The following is a 21485-nucleotide window of genomic DNA, read 5'->3' on the forward strand; positions in this document are numbered from 1 at the left end:
TGTGCCACATCACCTTCCTGTGGGTTCTGGCCTTCTACGAGAGGAAGAGTTGGCCCCTCCCTGATTGTGCCTGAAAAGGTCCCTTCTCTTTGTGGAAAGGAGAGGACAGGGCTTGCCCAGCATCTGCCATGCCAGAGCTCAGAATACCGCTCTAGACTGAATATTGATCCAGCTTGGAGCACTTTCTCCCGGGATCCAGGGATGTGTTCCGAATTCTCCTTGCCTGTGCGTCCAGTTTGCATGACAGATCCTTCCAAATCAAGGGAAGATTCCACAGGAAGATACTGCCAGAGATCTGCTACAAGTGTTTGCCAATCCAGGATCCATGCATGCCTACTAGAGAGAGCTGATGTAAAGAAGGAACCTGCCAGCCCTTGAGCCAATGGGAACAAGGCCACACCATGCCCTGGGGCCATTGGCAGCAGCGGTGGTGGGGGTTTGAATCTGTCTGCTGTGCTCCACTCTGCATGGGGTCTAGCTACATTTGTGCCAGTGGGCTGAACATCACCCCTGACTGCAGCCATGTGCCCAGTCTCTGTGAAAATGGCTTCAGTTCATGTTCCTCATTTGCTCCACAGTCCCCTGAGGGAGCTGGAGGCTTGCCCTGGACTATCGCCGGCTTGGTTGGGCCCTGACAACCTGCCCATTGCCATCTGCTGGCTGGTGTCCTCTTTTAACCTGAATGGGGGCACCCGCGGAAGCAGGAGGTAGCCACCTGCCCCCCCAGCACAGCTGCCGCCTAGCTGTTGCTTGTCTGGGCCAATCAGATCAGATGCACAGAAAGGACGCCACTGCACCCTCAGCCAGAGCCACAGCCAGCCAGGTGAGTCCCGTCCCCTCTCACTCCTCATTCACTCTCCCATGGAAAATTCTGCCTCAGATTACAAAAGCTACGCAGATGTTTGTTTGTTTCTTTATCATCACTTGGCATATCAAACAGTCTCTAGAATATTTTCATCAGCACTGACAGTTGTTTTATTTATCAGGCAATGAAAGCATGGTTCTAGGGTCTATCCACCATCTAAAGGTTTAGAAAACACGTTTTTACATCTGACAAGAGAGAGTTCCAAAGCAAAATAACAGACGGGAGCTGTAAAGTCATTTCAAACACAAAATCCTAAGGTAGTTCAAAGCCCCAACATGCTGTTTACTGTGGGACCTGGGTGTGTGTTATCATGCGGGAGGATGCAGCATCTAATGCAAGCCAGCCAGAGACCTACAGGCCTCAGCACATTGCATTTCCCCAGCGCATCCTTGACCTGAGCCACTGTGCCCACCCCTGGGCATGAGCTGCAGAACCAGGGCGCCACTGTCATTCACCACAGGGACACAAGATACTCAGTCTGTTGAAGGAGTGAATGCGACATGAAAGAACAAAGCAAGCAATTGTATGCAATGAGTTTATTCAGTTTTTAATGGGGAGTGGTTTAATGGGTGCAGAGCCTCAGTTGTACAAGATGGAGACATTCTGGATATTGGTCACTGACTGTATGAATCAATGAATGAATGAATCACGATCGCTTGAATTTGTAATCTTATTACAACAGGAATCTCTGTGGCATGAACATTATTTTGAGCTACTGTAAACTGCACCACAGTGGAACACTGCAATGGGGCCTCTCTTCTTAAAATACCTTTCAGTGGTCTCTTCTGGCAGATTCTTCCCTGACCCCTTTCTCTCCTCACTCCTCCCACAGTTGATATCACAGGACTCATATTCCTCCCTTCTCCTCCTTCCCCCATGAACAGAAGTGTCATCCAAACTCAATGCTGGCCTGCTGCTATTTGGCCTTTTTGTTGTGATTCTCATCACTGCTCTGAAATACAACACTCTCTGCCTTCAGTGGGTTCTTCTTCCTGTCCCTTCCTCTGATTATGCTTTGCTATATAGTTGCTTCTTCCAGAGTACAGGGATATTTCTTTACCTGCCTAAATTCCACTTACCTCCCAAGTTCCTTCCCAGTAAGTATCTCACATCTTAACTCCCGCTCCATCTACAAGAGCTCTCACCCCACTCTGAGTTTCCCAGAATTCCCTCTGCCCACTACAATGAGTGGATCCTGAGCACCTTCTAGAACCTGTCGTATTGCAATTTCATTAACTACCTGAAATACAAAACCCAATTTACATTTAAATTTATTTTTCAGTCTTCCATAATTCTGGCTACAATTTTTTAAAAAATTTAACTGTTTTGCCAATGTTTTGAGAGATGAAATAATATGTTCATAATAAAACATTTATCTTCACATATTTGTACTATATATCAGGTATATAGATATTGTATATACAGCATGTATTATATACAATATATCACGTGTATATGTGTATACTTATTGCATGTCATCTACTCACTATCCTCTCATAAATATTTTCTTAAATTCTTGTGTGCAATAAATTTTGAAGATATATTTAAGGGAGCATTTCGTTTAGAAATGATAATATCACCATAGCATGTCATTTGCAAATCTAGACAAATCATGGATTGTATGTAGGAGAATTAGCCAATGTATCTTTCATTTTTCGCAAACATTTTCCTATATGAGAAGTTAAAACGACCAGAGGACTCTCATGAGAGGAAAACAATGAAAACAGCGCATCTCCCACCTAAGAGATGAGGGAGTCTCAAGGGGGTGGGGCGGACTATAGAGCATGCTGGGAGCTCCAAGCCACAGGTTTCAGCACTGGCCTAGCAATGGACATTCAAGGAATATGTTGCAGGTGACTCCACAGGTCACACTTATGGACTTGGCTTTGTGTACTCAATAATTTGCATCCTTTTTCTTGGGTCAGGTCTTGATATCGGCACATTCCCCCTCCATGTGCATGGGCTCTGGCTGCCTGATTGGGGGTGAAACACCCAGGGTCAGTCTGGCCAATGGCCACTTACCCTCTTCCTCGTAGAGAAGGCCCATGTGTGCCTCTGATTCAGCTTCCTTCTTCCCTCCATCAACCTTAATGAGCTGTGCCATTCGGAAACATCGCTCATAGAAGTGATTTCGCACCCACTTGTCTTCAGGATCACTAAAGTAACAGGCCAGGGCGTACAGGTTATTATACACATCTTCCAGGTAGCCTTCAGAGAGAAACACAGAGGAGACGCTATCAGTTCCACAGCTCAGCCTTTTAACCTGCGCAATCACATGGGGACATGTACTCCATGCTGTACTTTAACTGTTTGAAAAACAAGATCTAAATGTGAAAATTCCATTTAGCCTATGAAGACAGTCACATTAATAAAAGGACATAAACTTGAATAAAATAATACGTGACTTTCTGAAAACACAGAACAGATTGGAAGTGGATGTATTTTTGGTTAAAACAGGAAACTTTGTTATAGAGGAGACAGGACAGGATGACACCTTTTAGCAAAATTGCCATTTTGCAGGGAAAGAAAGGAGTGGGGAGGTGTCACCGAATACTTCTCCTATTGGATGTTTGAGAAAGGAAGTTTTCTGAAGCACAGCAAAAATGTGTGTGAAGCAAGCAGAGAGGAGGTGCAATATTAAGACATTTGTTTTCACCAGGAAGGAAGAAATCCCATGGCAGAGAGGGCTAAGGGTGATGATCAGGTAACTCTTTAAGCTTCGTTCATTTTCTAGCAATGTTTCTGGTAACAAAAGTTTCTAGCAATGTTAAGGAAGAGCAGGTTTGAAAGCCTCTGTTCTCTGGGTAATATTTTTCCATGAACACTAGCTAGTCATTCCTTTTATCTTTTTTTTTTAAATTTCCCTTGTAGATGTGAATAATAGAATAATCTCCTCCTCCCACCTTCCCCCCCCCCCCCCCCGGCAAAGTGGCATCTGACTTTATTTTTAATTAATTAATTAATTTTTTTTGTCTGTCGTGGGACTTGAACTCTGGGTCTGGGTGCTGTCCCTCAGTTCTTCAGCACAAGGTGAGCGCTCTACTGCTTGAGCCACAGTGCCACTTCTGGTTTTCTGGTTTTTTGATTTTTTTTTAGATAACATTTCTGTTTGACTTCCAGAACAAAAACAAATTCAAGTTCACAAAAACTTAACAGGAATTGTTTTATTACATACAAAACCAAGCACACCATCATTAAAATAACAATAAACATGGGGAATATCTTCAGGTCATGTTAAATAGTGCCCTGATTATATAAATAAAAAATGCTGTTTTTCTATCACCTCGAAATACAGTACCACCAGTAGTTTAAAATTTTCAATATAACTACTCAAGTTAATAGCATCAAGGAAAGAGGAAACTATGGTTTTTAACTCATCATGTCAAAAAATGCTGGTCTGGTGACTTGATTTGCTGTTTGTGAGAAGTGCCTCTCTTTTCTGAGGAGTTGTTTATATATACCTTGCATTTAAACCATTTAAAATCTGAGACAAGAATGAGAAAAAAATGTAAGAAAAACTATTTGGGGCTGAGAATCGGTTGGTAGAAAAAGTTGGAGAAAAGTACAAAAATATTGAATTAGAAGGCTAGATCAAAATTTGCTATATCTGTTGACATTGAAAGTATTCTCAATTTTTAAGTGACTAAGGGGACCAAAGGAATAATTAATAGCTTAGACAAAATTAGGGATGACACTATCATTGCTCTGAATAATAGCTAATAGCTAGAAGAAAGATGGTTTGTTTTGGTTCTTGCAGTCTGCTAGGATACTTCTCAGACAGATGTAGGAACTTCCATCTTACATGATTAAAAAAAAAACAAACCCCAAAACCCCAAAACCCCAAAAACCCAAACTTTCCTCTGGTGATTTATTGGAGATAAGAGTCTCATGGTCTTTCCTGCCCAGGCTGGCTTTGAACTGTGATCCTCACTCAGATCTCAGCCTCCTGTGTAGCTAGGATTACAGGCGTGAGCCACCGGTGCCCAGCGGCATCTGACATATTTTTTAAAAGTGTGTTAACAAAGGATGAACAAATCTCACAAACCCCACTGCAGTAGCAAACTGGAACAAAAATGTTTGCGTTAGTAAATTGGAGCTCAGTCCTGCAAACCTTCTTTCATGGTAAATGAAGACATTCATGATCTTTCTGTACTTTTGTTTTTACATTTACTATTTAGGCATACTTGGGAATATGGAGAGTGGTCTTCAGGTTTCAGTTCCAGAAACTTCTTTTCCCCTAACCATCATTATGCACGTGAGGGTCAGAATTCTCTGCCTCCAGAGGGGCAGTTCCAAAGGGATGATAGTATGTGGAGTATTAGCTACTAGCACAACTAAGAAATGAATGCAAAGAGAAAGAGCTCCAGAAAAGCAAAGTGGCTAAACACTAAAAGCAGCTTGTAAACAAGTTTCTCTAGTGTTTCAAAACAAATTTCTAAAGCCTATAACATTCATTTACATAAACATATTATATAGCTATATATATATAGTTATATAATTATTTATATATGTGTGTGTGTATATATATATATATTTACCTAGTCTAGTATTTAAAATGTCATATTCCTAGGTCAAAGTTACTAATTTTAGGGGTTAGACATAAAAGATTACACATTTTAATAGAGTAAATAATTAAAATATTTTAACAGTTATAATAAGAGGCATATGTAAAAATTTAAAGAATAACCATGTGGTCCTACAGCCTTTTTTCCTATTTTTCAATGATTAAACTTTAATAAAAAATATTCTCAACATTTAATGAAGTTTTAAGCCAATATTCTCAACATTTAATGAAGTTTTAAGCCAGTGAGTTTTACTTATATGCACTTACAGGATTCCGTGTTTAAAGTAACCTGCCTTTGCTGGGCACTGGTGGCTCACACCTGTAATCCTAGCTACTCAGAAGGCTGAGATCTGAGGATCGCCAGTCCAGGTAGGAAAGTCCATGAGACTCTTATCTCCAATTAACCAGCAGAAAACTGGAAGTGGTGCTGTGGCTCAAGTGGTAGAGCTCTTGCCTTGAGCTGAAGAGCTCAGGGACAGCACCCAGGCCCAGGATTCAAGCCTCAGGATCGGAAAAAAAATAACCTGCCATTTAAGTTGCATGTACACACACACACACACACACACACACACACACACACACACACACACACACACACACACACACACACACGTTAGAATTTGAATTTAGGCCTTTGCACCTGTCATCCCTCCTCCCCCAGTAGCAGCCATTTTTGCCTTAGTTTGTTTGCAGTCAGGATCTCACACTTTGTCTGGGCTAGTCTCAGCTTGCAGTTCTACCACTGCCACCCGAGTAACTTGAATTACAGGCACGCACCACTATTCCTTGCATAGCTAAGGCATTTTTCTATGTCTACCCTTTACATTCTAAGCAGCTTTACCCCTTGTCTGTGAATCACTTCTTTCAATTTGTCAGTGGGCTTACCCAGAAGATGAAATCCTATTGCTGGTTTGTTCTAGACATACTCCCTAAAGAAGAGATTGTTCATGGTGAAATATATTGGGGAGATCTTCTTGCTAATATTCCTCTGTTAATACATCACACAATATAATATACGCAAACATGTTAAAGACTCTGATATATCCTGCAATAAATTCACATCCATGGGTTCAATGTAGTTGACACCTGCTACTTGCTAAATTTATTTTACCGGACAACTTGTGTTTAGGTTTTGCTTTGTATAAAACTTGTGTCACATGGAGCCCTGGGTAGGATACATTTTGTGTAAGTTAGACAAAATGCTACTAGTGGAAAAAAGGCTGCTCAACCTTTGACAAGAATTTAAAAGTCAAATGTAAATAATGTTTGCATTATCTATCGATTTTGTTTCCCCTTTCCATTATTGCCGTCTCTTCCCCAGGCCCTTGGGGCTCAAGACTCTAATCACAATATTACAGATGTCACCGAAGTAGCTAGCTCACCACGACAGATAGGATGAGAAATGTAACAGATACAAAGCAAGGCTCAAACGAATGAAAAAGAAAGAACTGAGTTTAAACAGAACTTTGCTAAAAATGGCAAGAGATGTTTTCCCAAGTAATTTAAATAACTCTGGATTGCTGCTCTGTAAATCCCCAGGGACGGAAGTGACCTGATGGCCATTGTTAGTGCCTCAGCTTTGATTAGATGAACTTCATTGTGACCCCAGACTGCGGCCTATCCGATGCGCGACAGCACGAGGTGCAGAGCCACACTGTCTCAGGGTGATTGTCTCAGACCCCAGGGCCGTGCGGGAGGGGGCCTGGGGATACTGCTAACACGTTTCTATATGTCACACACACAGACATGCATGTGCACATGTCTGAAAACACACACGCATATATACACACACGGGTTAGGACCACTTCAATTATATCAAAGTGAATGTATGGATCCCATTTCCTGACACATTCATTATTCAATTCACTACTTTTCCATAATAAAGTTGATGTGTTGACTGCAGAATGGTACCTCAATTTTTAAAAGTTATTATATAAAGGCCTACATGTTGTTCAATGGAAGTATTTCCATAATGATCTTCATACAAGAATTCTACTTGTCTAATTTAATTTCACCCAGGACCGCCGTCCTCTACCCCCAGCACTGCCCTCAAGTAATTCTGAGCAAGAGGTCATGGCTTCTCCCACACTGAACTCAGTCACCAGATATATGACAGAGCACTGAGTGGAAAAAGTACTTTGTTATTCCTACTACTTGCATGAGACTTTAACTATTACTAAAGTGGAACTTCATTAAGTCTTGAACTTGGAGGAGTATATTTATATGTGTAATTGCAATTTATATGTAATTGTATAAATGTAATTTATATGTAATTGTAATTTATATGTGTAATTTACTTTAATAAAAGGTTAGAAATTTAAATGCATGCTATCTTAAAACAGACTAGCATTTCAGATTCCTCATAATTACAAAATGCTTTATAAGTTGACTCCTTTACAACAGATCAGATGTTTGGCCCTTACTTATACAGCATTCAAGTGGAAGCCTCTACTTCAATCAGTGGCCATGGCAGATTTAAACCTAACAACGACTAAGGATGAAATTTACCTTGAGCAATCTTACTTTAGCAAAAATATCACTTCGGAATTTGGAGCTAATACTTGGGGTGTAGGTTTCTTGCAATCACATATTTTATATAAAATTGCTAACTTCTTGATGTATACTTGTAATCTCAGCTTCTCAGGAGGCAGAGGCAGGAGGATTGAGACTCAGACTAGAATGATCTATCTAAAACCAAACTATCAACAAAAGAGCTAGGGCCTGGCTCAAGTGTGCAATGCCTTGGGTTCAATCCCACTACTACAACAGCAACAGAAAAAAAGAAATTGACTTCTTGAGAAATTATATGTAAATTGTATTTTAAAGTTCATCAAAAGACTACTTTTTAAAATTTTCATCCATTTGTGCTGCTACTGGGGCTTGAACTCAGGGCCCCAAACTCTTACCTAGTTTTGTTGCTCAAAGCTGATGTTCTACCACTTGAGCCATACTTTCAGATGGAGCTTTTTGCTGGTTAACTGGAGACAAAAATCTCAGGGATTTGTTTGCCAAGTTGGCTTTGATTCAAATCATCTAATGATGATTCATCGTCATTAGATCTCAGCCATCAGAGTAGCTAAGATTATGCATGCACGTGTTGTGTGTGTGTGTGTGTGTGTGTGTGTGTGTGCGTGTGTGTGTTTGTATTTGTGTGTGTGTTGGTCCTATAGCTGAGACTTGAACTCAGGACTTGGGCCTTGTCCTTGAGATTTTTTTCTCCAGGCTAGCACTCTACCACTTGAACTGCACAACTCTACTTCTGGCTCTTTGGAAGCTTATTGGAGATAAAGAGTCCCACAGACTTTCTTGCCTGGGCTGGCTTTGAACTTTGATCACTATATTTGAACTTCAATCATCATATTCTTATATTAATTGTGCAATTTAAAATGTATTACATAACACGAACAGTTGTCTTCTGTTATATTCCCCCAACATAATACACACACACACACACACACACACACACACACACACACACACACACACACACACACACACACACACACACACACACACACACACACACACACACACACACACAGGCCCTTAGGTGCTATGTAAAGTCTTCCCTTGAGCCTGGGAAGCCTTAGGAGTTAGTGTTCCCACACTCCCTGGAATTATTTCATGGGCAGTGGACTAGGTGCACAGCGCTCTATTGCCCTAAGGCTTCAGATTCATTAGTGGGACAATTTGAAGTCTTTCCCTTCAAGCCTCCCACCCCCAGGCCTCCACCTACTCACCTTCCCTCTCGGCAGTCTCAGCCCTGGTCAGGTAGTAGTAGAAATGATCCAGTGTGTCCGGCCGCTCCTCCAGAGGCTTCTGAAGCCAGAAGATGGACTTTAAATTAGCTGCGTTCTTCAGGGACTCCCACTTCTCCATCAGCCCGAAGAGCTCAGTGAAGGACTTGTGGTAGCCGTCTCGAAGCATGTCCACGCAGATGCTCTTCTTGTATGAGTTCCTGAAACTGAGATATGCAGCAGAGCTCAGCTCTCATCCTGTCAGTCTGCTTGATGTCTGCATTCTCACACAATTAACGGGGGACTCCCCCCTCCCCATGACATGCCAGCAGCTACCTAAATATGATGATTTAAATAAGATTACATTATACACAGATCAAGTCCAGACCTGAGGTGCCTTTAAGATAAATAAGATAGTTGGCTAACAATATTAAAAAATATTTGATAAACCAACCCAGCAATCATCCAACCAATCAGCAATCAACCCAACTACAACCAACAAACTTATCAACAATCAACCAACTACAATCAGCCAGCCAATTAACTGATCAACCAACCAACTGATGGAATGAACAACAACAAAAACCAATAATCCAGGCAAAAACCCAAACTTGTCATTTAATAACAATGTATTTTCTATACTAGGTCATTTCTCCACTATCTGATGGGGAACTTTAATAGTTAGGTTCGGTAGTGAACATTTTTATTGCAATCTATTATGAAACATACATATGCAAAAATAATTTTCAGGTAGAGTGAAGTTAACAGTTTGGTAGATTAACAATTTAGTTACTCCAAATACTCAAGAGGCTGAAACAGGAAGATCACTTGAGTCCAGGAGTTCAAAACTCAGCTGGGCAACCTAGCAAGACTTCCAACTCAATAAACAAAGCCATCAATCAGAAATTATTCTTTTCTATTTTTAATGATAAACTTCACACAAAGAGATAAAGTGATGGATGAATATTCCATCCATCCAACAAACTGCTTTCTTATTAGAACACTGTAAATGCTACATGCAACATATTTATACTAAAAAAATGTGTCTGGCTTTTTGAATCTGAAATTGAATTGTCTCTGCATATCTTTGTTGGCTCTATCTACTCCCCTCTGCTCTCCCGCATGCAATAGTTCCTATCTGGGGAGAAAAGATAACAGAAGACATGTTAGAATCTTGAACCACCTGATGATGAGCTGAATGGGTCTTGCATTTTCAGAGAGTGACGATTGGATTTTTACACTAGGGAAGATTGAGGCTCAGGGCCAGGAGTTAAAATTAAGTGATAAAAAGTAAGGACTTTCAATTGAGCATCCTTGGGTTTGTGAATCTGAAATTTCCTCCTGATCCAAGAGAAGGGACGAGGAGGAGGGTAAACCTGGGGATAAGGAAGGAGATGGAAGACTCCAGTGGTGATGAGTGATGGATCAGGCAGGATCCAAAAATGTATTTAGAAGGGAAAAATATGGAATCCGTGGTGACTGTATGGATGTGGAAGTGAAGGATAAAGAGAACCTAGAGTGAGATCCAGACTTGGGGACCATGAGTAATTGGTAATTTGCTAAATATAAAAGGTTGCACAAGGGCTTGGGAAAGATGAGTTTAGGTTCAGATAACTGGAGTTTGGAGAGTCTGAGGGCACATGCAAATGGAACCCAGGAGGCAGAATACGTGGCACTGGAGCATCAGACAAGAACTAGAAACTCAACTTGATTCAACTAGGCAGTGCATCCTCTGTATGTCTGTGCACTGGATGCTGATGCTTCCCTGTGCATGAAGAAAGCCTACCGATGCAAGAAGAAATGAAATTGTAACAAAAAAAACCCATAAAAACAGCAGCTAGGCACTGGTGGCTCATGCCTGTCAACCCAGCTTTGTTGGAGGCTGAGCTGGAGAGAGAACAGCAGTTCCAGGCCTGCCTAGGCAGAAAAGTCTTTCAAGACTCCATTTCAAAGCCAGCCACTGGTGACACCAGCTTGTAATACTAACTGCTCAGGAGACTGGGATCTAAAGGTTGCAGTTCAAAGCCAGCCTGGGCAGAAATGTCCATGTGACTCTTACGGCTAATACACCAGCAAAAAGCTGAAAATAGAGCTGTGGTTCAACTGGTCTTGGAAATAGATGCTTTCTGGTCAATAACTAGGGAGATAGCAGGGAGACGTTTAAATGCTACCTGGTTTGTAGCTACGATTTATGGGCATTTGCAGTGAATCAGGCCCTGCGTGGCTATCATTTTTCAACTTGTTCAGTATCTCTGTAAAGTACTGCACTTCCATGTTCACAAAAATCAAAACCAGAGACCCCTTCTCTTCAGTGAGGTCATGCTGCCCAAAGCCACACAGGCTCATCACTGACAGAGTAGAAGTTCACCCCAAGATCTCTGTGGTGACAAATTTTGAGTTCTTTTCACTCCCCTACATTACCTTCTAGCATATTAAATAATGTAGCTTATTACCCTCCTCCTCCCCCAAACTACTTTCCTCCTCCTTCACACGATGGCCTCAATCTACACTGTTTGTTTGAGAATCTGACCCAATCTGACAATCATAATGTAATCTCCAACTGGAAAGTTACTCATTTTTTAACCCCTTCAAATACATGTCTGAATTGGATTTGGAGGAGAGATCATTATTATCCTGCCCCATGATCCCCCTCCTTTAAAAAGAGGGAACAACTAGCTGGGAGCACCCACGAAAGAGCAGACTAAATAGAAGTGATTCACAATGAAGGACCTAGCAGGAGAAACACCAATGATACACACCAATGTTTAAATGGATTTTTTAAAAAACCACACACTTCCACACACATGAAGGAGACAAGTAGATGAAATGAATGGACTTGATTTTCTTCATATTGAAACCAATGCACAAACCCCAGTGCATGACAGATACAGATCATTTAATTCTTCATGGGGTGAACTAAAATTATAGTATCAAGGTGCAGCATCTCAGTCAGGCAAATATTTCAAACAGCTCAATTAAAAAAAAAACTCCATACTTTTAAAACAAGGCCATATAAATTTTATCTAATCTGACAAAGATAAACTCTCAGGATCTGTCCTGCCTAATCAAAAGTCGGGATGAGAATTCCATTAAGCTAATATTTATAAGTCACCAGTGGGTTATCTGTGCCAATTATCATAGTCTCACATTCATACAGTGGGGATAAATGTTATTAAAATCACCTACAGGATAATTACATTGACTTAAATTAATACTTAAACAGCTTCATATAATATAACTTCCATGAAATAAAGTGAATCAGTATTCTTACCCAGACTTCTTAGTGTAGGTAGTGATTCCCAGTACTTGAAGGACCGGAAGTACACATACTGACAAGTGGGTAAGTTCTTCAAATATGTTTATTAGTTGGTGTGTGTTGTGTGTTGTGTGTGTGTGTGTGTGTGTGTGTGTGTGTATAGGTGTATGAGTGTGTGAAAAGGGTATTCTTTTCCCCAAAACAGGAATACAGCATTTCTTCAGCCATATAAATACATGAAGAAGATAAGTTAGAAAGAAACTGACTTTAAAAATACATAGGATTACAACAAAAACAAACTATTTTATACATTTAGACTTTCATAAATTATTCATCATAGTATTGATTATTACTGATTAATTAGCACACATATATTTGTAATAAACATGAAAAAGAATTAATGGGGAGCTAAGAATTCTGTTTTTTTCTCAAATGCTTCCAAATATAGCCAGAAAAATTGTGGGTTGTTTTTTTTTTGGTGCCAGTCATGGAGCTTAAACTCAGGGCCTGAGCACTGTCCCTGACCTTTTTTGCTCAAGGCTAGTGTCTACCACTTGAACCACAGCACCATTATCAGGTATTTTTGGTGGCAAATTGAAGATAAGCATCTCATGGATTTTCTCGCTCTGGCTAGCTTTGAACTTTGATTCTCAGATCTCAGCCATGTGAGTATTTAAGATTACATGCATGAGCTGTCAGCACACAGCTGCAAAAGTTTTAATATATATTTTTAAAAATCCTTTTTTAAGTTTATAGGCTTTGCAATGAGTTGGCTGGTCTCTGGAGGCATCTACTGGAAATTTAGCAAACTGCATGTACACCACATAACTGATGATTCCATTAGCTATCTTCATACAGGCATTCTATTGATTAGCATGCAAATAAAGTGACACAAGCTGTCAAGATAAAGTTATGCATAGTCCCCTATCCCTCCCATCAGTTCAGAGCCAAAACAGAACTGTCTATGAGATCTGCTCACAACAGCTCTCAGTGCAAAATGTGAACAGAACAGGTTTACATCTCATGTCACAGATGAGCAGTTTCCAAACCACTTAATTCTCATTATTGGACACATGAGCAAAGGTATTTTAGAACTAAACACTCTTGTGTTTAATGAGGCATTTCCATTGATCTAAATAAAATGCAGATACAAAAATCACTCTTGACTTTTGAGTGTTTTTCTCAAACAAACTCACTGGGTGCCTCCACCACTCACTTGTGGATCACTGTTTATTTGCTATAATATAATATAATGGGGATATGTTAATGAATACAATATATCCTGACCAATGTCACCTCTTTCTTTCTGAAATCTTAACATATCCCCATATCTTAACGCTAGGTTAAATGGCATAACATAATTAAATAAAAATAATTAATACATAATACATAAAATAATTTAAAAATAAAATTCACTGAAAAAAGGATTTCAGAAAGAATTTTATTATGTCCTAGTCAAAAGAATTATGTAAGTAGTATTTGGTTAGCATTCCTAGTATTCAGAAAGTAGAATTTTATCATCTCTGATCAAAAGAAACATTATTAGTAGAACTACAATTAGTATCCATTGCTAATTTCTCCTAAATATTTAAAAGTCTCAAAAAATAATGCAAATAAAGAGCACAATACAATCATTACACCTTACATATAATCTAGTGTGTGTTTCAACAAGATAGCTCTCTTTATAATATTACAGAAATTGTGACTAACCATGTAGTAAGAATTTCAATAGCATAACTATTTTTTAACAAATTTTATTTTCTTTGCAAAATGTATAGACATTATTTTAAGAGAAAAATATTTTGGATGTGAAAGTATTGAGCTATCCCTATATTGTGCCATTATATATCTTATATACTGCTATAATTTTATATAAAATGCTCATGTAAGGATTGAAATATATAAAATTTTAGTGTCATTCCAAAGAAACACCCTTATGCATTTATTATTAAATTTGTATTGGAATTACTGTTTAAATAAATGTTATATAATCTCTAGTTCTTTAAATTAAAAACATATAAATGATATATATTTTTGGAGGAGACTCTTCTGGGAAAAGTTTTGCTTTATATTATTTGAAAATACAAATTCTTATTTTTTAATAATAAGATTTAGAATGCTTTGTTAAAATTCCAGTGCTTGTAAAGTACATGTAAAAATTTAAAAAGACCACTTGGAAAAAAAAGCTAGCTTAATTCATCCTGAAACTCTTTTGTAAAGAAACCTAATAATAATTACTACAAAATAAAGATCAGCCCATAATATTTTTATAAATAAGATTACTAATATAATTCTTGTAACAAATAGATAATATTCTAAAACTTGGTTAGTAAAGAAGTCTCCCCAAAGCATAGGATTCAGTTCAACATGGAGATTTTATTTAGTACACATAGAATATTTGTGTCAAACTGAACAAAAAAAATCAATTCATTGATTCAATGGTTAGAACTGGTGTTTAGCATCAAACATGGTCACCTTTTGTAAGACTGTGAATGTTTATAAGTCAAACGGGATTTTGATGGCGATAATCATCCAATATCAGAGGAAAGCTGAGGAATTTTGTCAGGCAGTCGAGTACTGCCACCTTTTTAATGCCTTAAATACCTTTCTTAGCAAAATAAGAGTGTTTTAAATATTTGTACCCTGTTAAAATGATTTCCTCATCTGTTTTACATCCATCACGTATGTGAAGTTCAACAGCTGGCATGAACTGGGCATGAATAAGCATGGTATTAGTAAGCATCATCTAAATATCCACAGAGCTGTCACACAGCATCGAAGTATCAATTACTTTCTGTCTTGAAGAGTTTCAAACTTAAAGCATATATTTTTTTAAAAGTTTCCTCAGAATTCCATTGTGTATATATATCACGTTTTTTTTATCCATTCACACACATGGAATTCTATGCTTCCATCAGAAAGAACAATATCGCCCCATTCAAAAGCAAATGGAAAAGACTTGGAAAAAAATCATATTAAATGAAGTAAGCCAGACCCAAAGAACCATAGATCCCACAGTTTCCCTCATTTGTAATAATTAGTATATATCTAGGGTAGTCCTAGAAGAGGATCACAATAGCTCAATAGCTATGTACATATGGCCATATAAGATGATGCTAAGCAAAATGAACTCTAAGATGTGGAAACAAGAGGTTTTTCTTTGTTGTTGTTGTTAATGTACTATGCGATTTCTTTTTTCTTTTGTGTTTCCCCCCTATAACACACCCCCTGCTGTCACTGTATTTGATTTTGGTGCCCTGAGTATTGTATATACGTTTATCAAATTGAGGAAAGGAAAGGGAACAACAAAATGGTGAGACAAAGGACAAAGGGTGAACCAATGCAGCAGTGATACTCACAAGACAATATGTTGGAGATGAACTGCACAACTTGGTGGGGGGTCTGGGGGGAAAGTGGGAGAAAATGAGGGAGGAATAACAAATTTGACAAGAAATGTACTCACTACCTTATTATGTAACTGTAATCCCTCTGTATATCACCTTGACAATAAAATTAAATTAAAAAATGAAAAATGAAAAAAGACACCTGTACTTATAAACTGATATGTTGAATTGAAACATATCTGTACAACTACTTAAAGATAAAGTAATCCACAGTTCTTGTAAAATGACATGATGAATTGTACAATTAAAGATAATGAAGTAAATAAAATTTTAAGATGCAGAATATTCATAAATTGACATGGTGAAACCCCTTGGTATAGCTACTTAAAGATGATGCACTTTTTAAAATAAATTTTTAAAAAGTTAAAGTTTCCTTAGAATTGTGGTGAAAAAGAATGAAAGAGACTCTTACATGAAGCTAATTATGCTCACAATTTTGATAAGCAATTTTATTACTTGTAAATTGCTTTGAGAAATGCACACTTCCTTACAAAAGAATGATTGAAGCTATAGATCAGACAGGGACTGGTGCCATTTTTAAAGCAAATATTGTCAAGAAAAATATTTTGAAGCGAGAACTAAACACAAGTGCAAGCATCTTCTTTCAACAAAGTGAGCCTATGATTTTGTGTTCTGTTAAATTACACGGTATCTTTCAATGATAGATAAACCATTTAAATATAAGTGAAAACAAAACCAGAAAATACTCATAGCTTTTAAATTCACTTATAGTGATAAAACCAAAGCTGAATAAGTAATATAATTCCATTCTATTTTGTCCTAATAGAATGACAGCAAACATGAGAAAAGGAGAGGAAAACAAAGTAATATATGAACTATATACCTCATGATGAAAACCTAGGTAGACATACTCATGCTAGCGCAACTATTTTTGTCCAAATTAATATTTTAAATTTTGCTAACATAAGACTCCATAGAAAATTATATTCACTTTGTGTTTGAAACATAATAACCTCTATTTTTCAGAAATCCTATTGTTTAAGATTTTTTTTCTGAAACTATATTCTACTAATTCTTTCTACAGCTTTACAAATAAAAGGACCATTGTTTTTTTATATATATAAACAGAGTGAAATATCAAACTTAATAAAAGTAGGAAACTGGGGAACATAAAGACTAAATTTAGCAGAAACAACAAGTTGCCTTAAAAAGAAAACTTTGCCTCTCTGTGCTCTATTTTCACAAAAATGTGTCACACATTTTATCTTTGCAAGAGTTTGACGAGTTTTGCAAGTTAAATTCTATTTCCTGTGCACTTGCTAATAGTCATGAGAATCTGTAGTTTGCACCTTCCCATTAAAAATGTATTGTATTTTTTGAAATTATTCACCCCGCCTTTTATCCAGATCATGTCTTTGAAAGAAGGAAGTAGATAATAAATGGAATAATTCATGATTGCCCATTAAATATGAAACTTTCTTTTGCAGAGTTTAGAAAATGAAGTTCTACATAATGTACAAAAGTTGATTAGAACTTTCTCCACCTTTTCCTTTCACATTAAACAACTATATGAGGATATTTCTTTGGGAAAAGGAAACCAACCAACTCCTCACACCTTATAGCTTTGTGCTACATATTCTAATGTTACTTTCCCCAAATACTTACTCCTTTACAATAGTTAAAAAGTATTAGGATAGCACATGCTATTAAAAAATAGCATCAGGCTATAAGAATGAAAAGAAATTAAGGGAATGGTAACATGTTTAAAATACAAAAGGAAAAAATCACATAAACTAAAAATGAAATCAAAATACTATTCATGGTCTTTTAGCAGTGTAATGAAAGATAACACAGAAGTAAATAGGAAAACCTGTATTTAGATTTCTTGCATTCTGGCATTTCTTCTACAAAGATTCTGCTACCCTGTCATACGAAAAAAAGGGTATTTGCTCATAGCACTTGTGTTTTCACAAACTACCCATTAGCACCCTATTGCTGTACTCTCTTGCTCTCTCTTTCATTGATAAAGTAAAACACAAAAATAACTCAAATCATTTTTAGGGTCACTTCAGCTCTATCATTCTATATTTTTTGGGTGAAAATCTGTAGAAATTTAACTAAAGAGAAATGTCAAGTTCTGAGTATTGAGGGACAGCAGTTAGCCTCATTTCTTTAGATTTTTAAGTGCCTATCCTGGAAGTTTATCTTTTCACTAAATTCATTTTACTTATTTTTCTATATGGAAAAATATTTTTTTTCTTGAATGAAACCTGAATGTGTGAAAGGTAAATGCCAAACCATAAGGCATATGAATAAACCTTTCATGCTATATACTCTTTGATTGCTATTACAAAGAAGTATATACTAACATGAGCAGACAGCAAAGCCAGAATTTCTCACAGACTATATGTGCACAAGGATCAAACTTCCAGAACATAATGAAAACTATATTATTAACAATAGAAAGTGAATGGATCATTCTATACAACTTACCAGATACCTGTGTATAAATCACTTGTTCTTCTGAATGTTATATTAATTTTACTGTGGCTATCTTAAATATTAAGAAAAATGTTAGTTAACACTAAGATCATTTAAAACTGAAGATATGCACCAGAAAAAAATACGGTTTTAAAAAAAGAAGTATTCTGAGAAGACCACAAACTGCATTCAAACTTCAAAGTATAGATAAAATAGACACAGAATAGGCAATGTCATTTCTTTTGTATTCCCATATAATAGTAATAATAGTAACAAAACATTTATGATTACATTCTTATTAAACAAAACAGAATTAAGACAGAACACAATTAAGCGAACATAAGACTATCAAGGATTCATAAATGGATTAATTAACTGAAAAATACAAAGCGAGTGGGAAATAATGCACCTAATGATACAGCTTCAAAATATGCAAAATTAACTGAATAAGGAGAGATTAATTTAAATGAACTTTTTAAAAAGAAACTTATAGATAAGGTGGAGCAAAAGAAGTCTGAATAGCATTGTCCAAGTTAATGGAAATAACAGACTTGAACTGATCATTGAATTCTGGTAGCTATTTCTATCTATTTCTATCTAACTTTCCAGAAAACAGAATATATATTTATTTTTCTGAGCACAGAATATTTATAAAAATTAGAACCTTTCAAAACAATGATATCATGCACAGCATATTTGCTAATAACAATTGTGCATTCCCTACTGACAAACACACCAAAAAGTATTTGCATGAAAAATTAAAATACATTACTTTTTTATTTCCTAAAGATGAAACCATTATGGAAATTTTACTATAATTAGGATTTTAAAAACACATAAACATCAAAATCTGAAGGAAGAAGTAATCACAATAGGCCAAAGGAAGTTTGTATGACAGAATTTGTTAAAAATTAGGAATAGGTAAATGCTGGTGGCTGATGCCTGTAACCCTGGCTAACTGGGAGTCTGAAATCTGAGGATCCCAGTTCAAAGCCAGCCCAGGAAGGAAACTCCATGAGGCTTTTATCTTCAATTAACTACCACAAAGCCAGAAGTGGAACAGTGGCTCAAGTGGTTGAGCACTATCTTTGAGCAAAAAGTTCAAGGACAGTGCCCAGCCTTGGGTTCAAGCCCTAGACACACACACACACACACACACACACACACACACACACACACACACACACACACACACACACACACACACACACACACACACACACACACACACACACACACACACACACACACACACACACACTAAATAGTACAGGTGAAGAAAATCTAGCTTCAGCTCAGAATGCAAGAAATTTAAAGTTATCTTCAAAAATAAACAGAGAAATAAACCCAAAACTAAGAAAGAAAATATGTAGATAAAATAAAACATTAATAAAATACAGAACAAAAAAGTTGACCCATAAAACAAAACAACTAGCTATGTAAAAAGACAAAACAATTTTGCAAGCATAATCAAGAGAAACTAAAAAACGGAAGTACCAGAAATACAAAGATAATGTAACTAGCTTTTATTTTATGTTTAATGATGTCCCAGGTGCTATTCTCAATACATCATTCTTAAACCTTGAAACATTTTTTAAAATCAGATGCGCAACTGTTATTATTCTCTCTGTTTTACAGAGGCGGCAACTGGTACAAAAAGGTTCAGAATGAGGGGAGGGCACATATCCTCTGAGTGAAGGAGCCAGGCTGTTAATCAGAGCAGTCTCATTCTAGAACCCTCATGGTAAGTCATTAGTATTTCAATCTCTGAGATATACAGACTATTTCGATTGATATGGCAAACATTTAAACACTATCACAAAATACCATCGTTAACTGTCACAATAAATTTAATTTTGTGTATCAGTAGACACTTTGTTAAAAATGACTGACACGGGGTAGAAAAGATTTAAAAGACCAATTAGAAGACCTAATCCCTTTTCTTACCAAAGGAAGCAAAACTATTTGGTTTTACAAGGGAGTTCCACTAAAAATAAGAAATTCCTCTTTCATCTGAGATGAAATTCCTCTTTCATCTGATTTTTTCCATCTGTAGTTTATCTGACATGATCCCTAGTTTTTGTTGAAGAAAAGAAAAATTACAAATAAAGATCATTATGACTTAGATGCAAAGTTCACACACACACACACACACACACACACACACACACACACACACACAGATAAACCCATATTTATTAAGCAGGGTATATTCCAAATTTGTAAGAATAGCTAAAAATTACAAAGCCTAGTAAACCTATCATCTTAGTAGCTGCTAGAAAATGATTTAATAACATCAAAAATTCATTTGTGATTAAGCAGAAACTAAAATGATTCTTTATATTGGCAATGTATATTTACTAAGAAGCTTTGAGTGTGAGAGAGAGAAAGAGAGAGAGACACAGAGAGAGAGAGAGAGAGAAGCTTTGTGCTTTGTAGCATTTTAGATTCCTTTTCACTGAACACAGGAGTGTGAGGGTATACCCCTCAGAATATTGAAAATGTGGTTTTGTTAGTTGGTGCTCGACATTGTAACGATCTCACTTCTCCCAAAGTAACACATAAATTTGGTACAATCCCCACAAAACCTCAATGATATTTTCCAATGATTTATTGCATATTACTAGCTAAGTACTAGTGCTAAGTATTCTTAGAACTATACATAGCAGTCCTAAATACTATACAGGGCTGTGTATAGAGCTCTGCACATATGACAATAGTTATTGAACATGTTGTCACCTTACAGAAGAGCTATTCACACAATGGACAACTTTGTTTCCCATATTTGTATACAAATTGACAAAGATAATTTCAAATGAAATAGAAAAAAACCCCAAGAGATTTAGAATTTTAGAATGAGCAAAACCTATGCTAAAATATCATTAGAAAATTTCAACAGCAGAATTTCATAATTTTAGGTAATATAATAATGAATAGTGTTTCAGAATATTTTGTTTCATAAAATAATTGAAAATGTAAACAAATTCCACATGATGCACACAGATGCATAAGATTTTCAATTTTCAATACTTACATCCAAAGAATAGACTACAATGATCACTACACATAAAGGTGAGCAGCATTAAGTGCTCAGCTTGTATTTGAAGTTGCAACTCCTTTCTCTCTGAGCAGCATGGATTTCTAGACTGCTTTCATTTATCTTACACACTATATTCTAACTGGAGATGGCTAAGTTTACATTGTACATTTTGAACAT

At 37.0% G+C, this 21485-nt stretch overlaps 1 protein-coding gene across 3 annotated transcripts in view; it reads right to left on the reverse strand.

Annotated features, from left to right (window-relative positions):
- The window catches only part of Ttc29 (tetratricopeptide repeat domain 29), a 478601-nt gene that overhangs the window by 101270 nt on the left and 355846 nt on the right, over positions 1–21485 (reverse strand). For all 3 annotated transcript variants that reach the window (XM_070022169.1, XM_070022170.1, XM_070022168.1), the window contains 2 exons: positions 9170–9393; positions 2888–3073 (listed from right to left, as the gene is read on the reverse strand). In XM_070022169.1, the coding sequence (XP_069878270.1) occupies positions 2888–3073; positions 9170–9393 (410 nt within the window). The remainder of the gene's footprint in view (positions 1–2887; positions 3074–9169; positions 9394–21485) is intronic.

Source organism: Dipodomys merriami, unplaced genomic scaffold (assembly GCF_024711535.1).
Source record: "Dipodomys merriami isolate MVZ:Mamm:240054 unplaced genomic scaffold, mDipMer1.0.p SCAF_15, whole genome shotgun sequence".
Lineage (NCBI taxonomy): Eukaryota > Metazoa > Chordata > Mammalia > Rodentia > Heteromyidae > Dipodomys > Dipodomys merriami.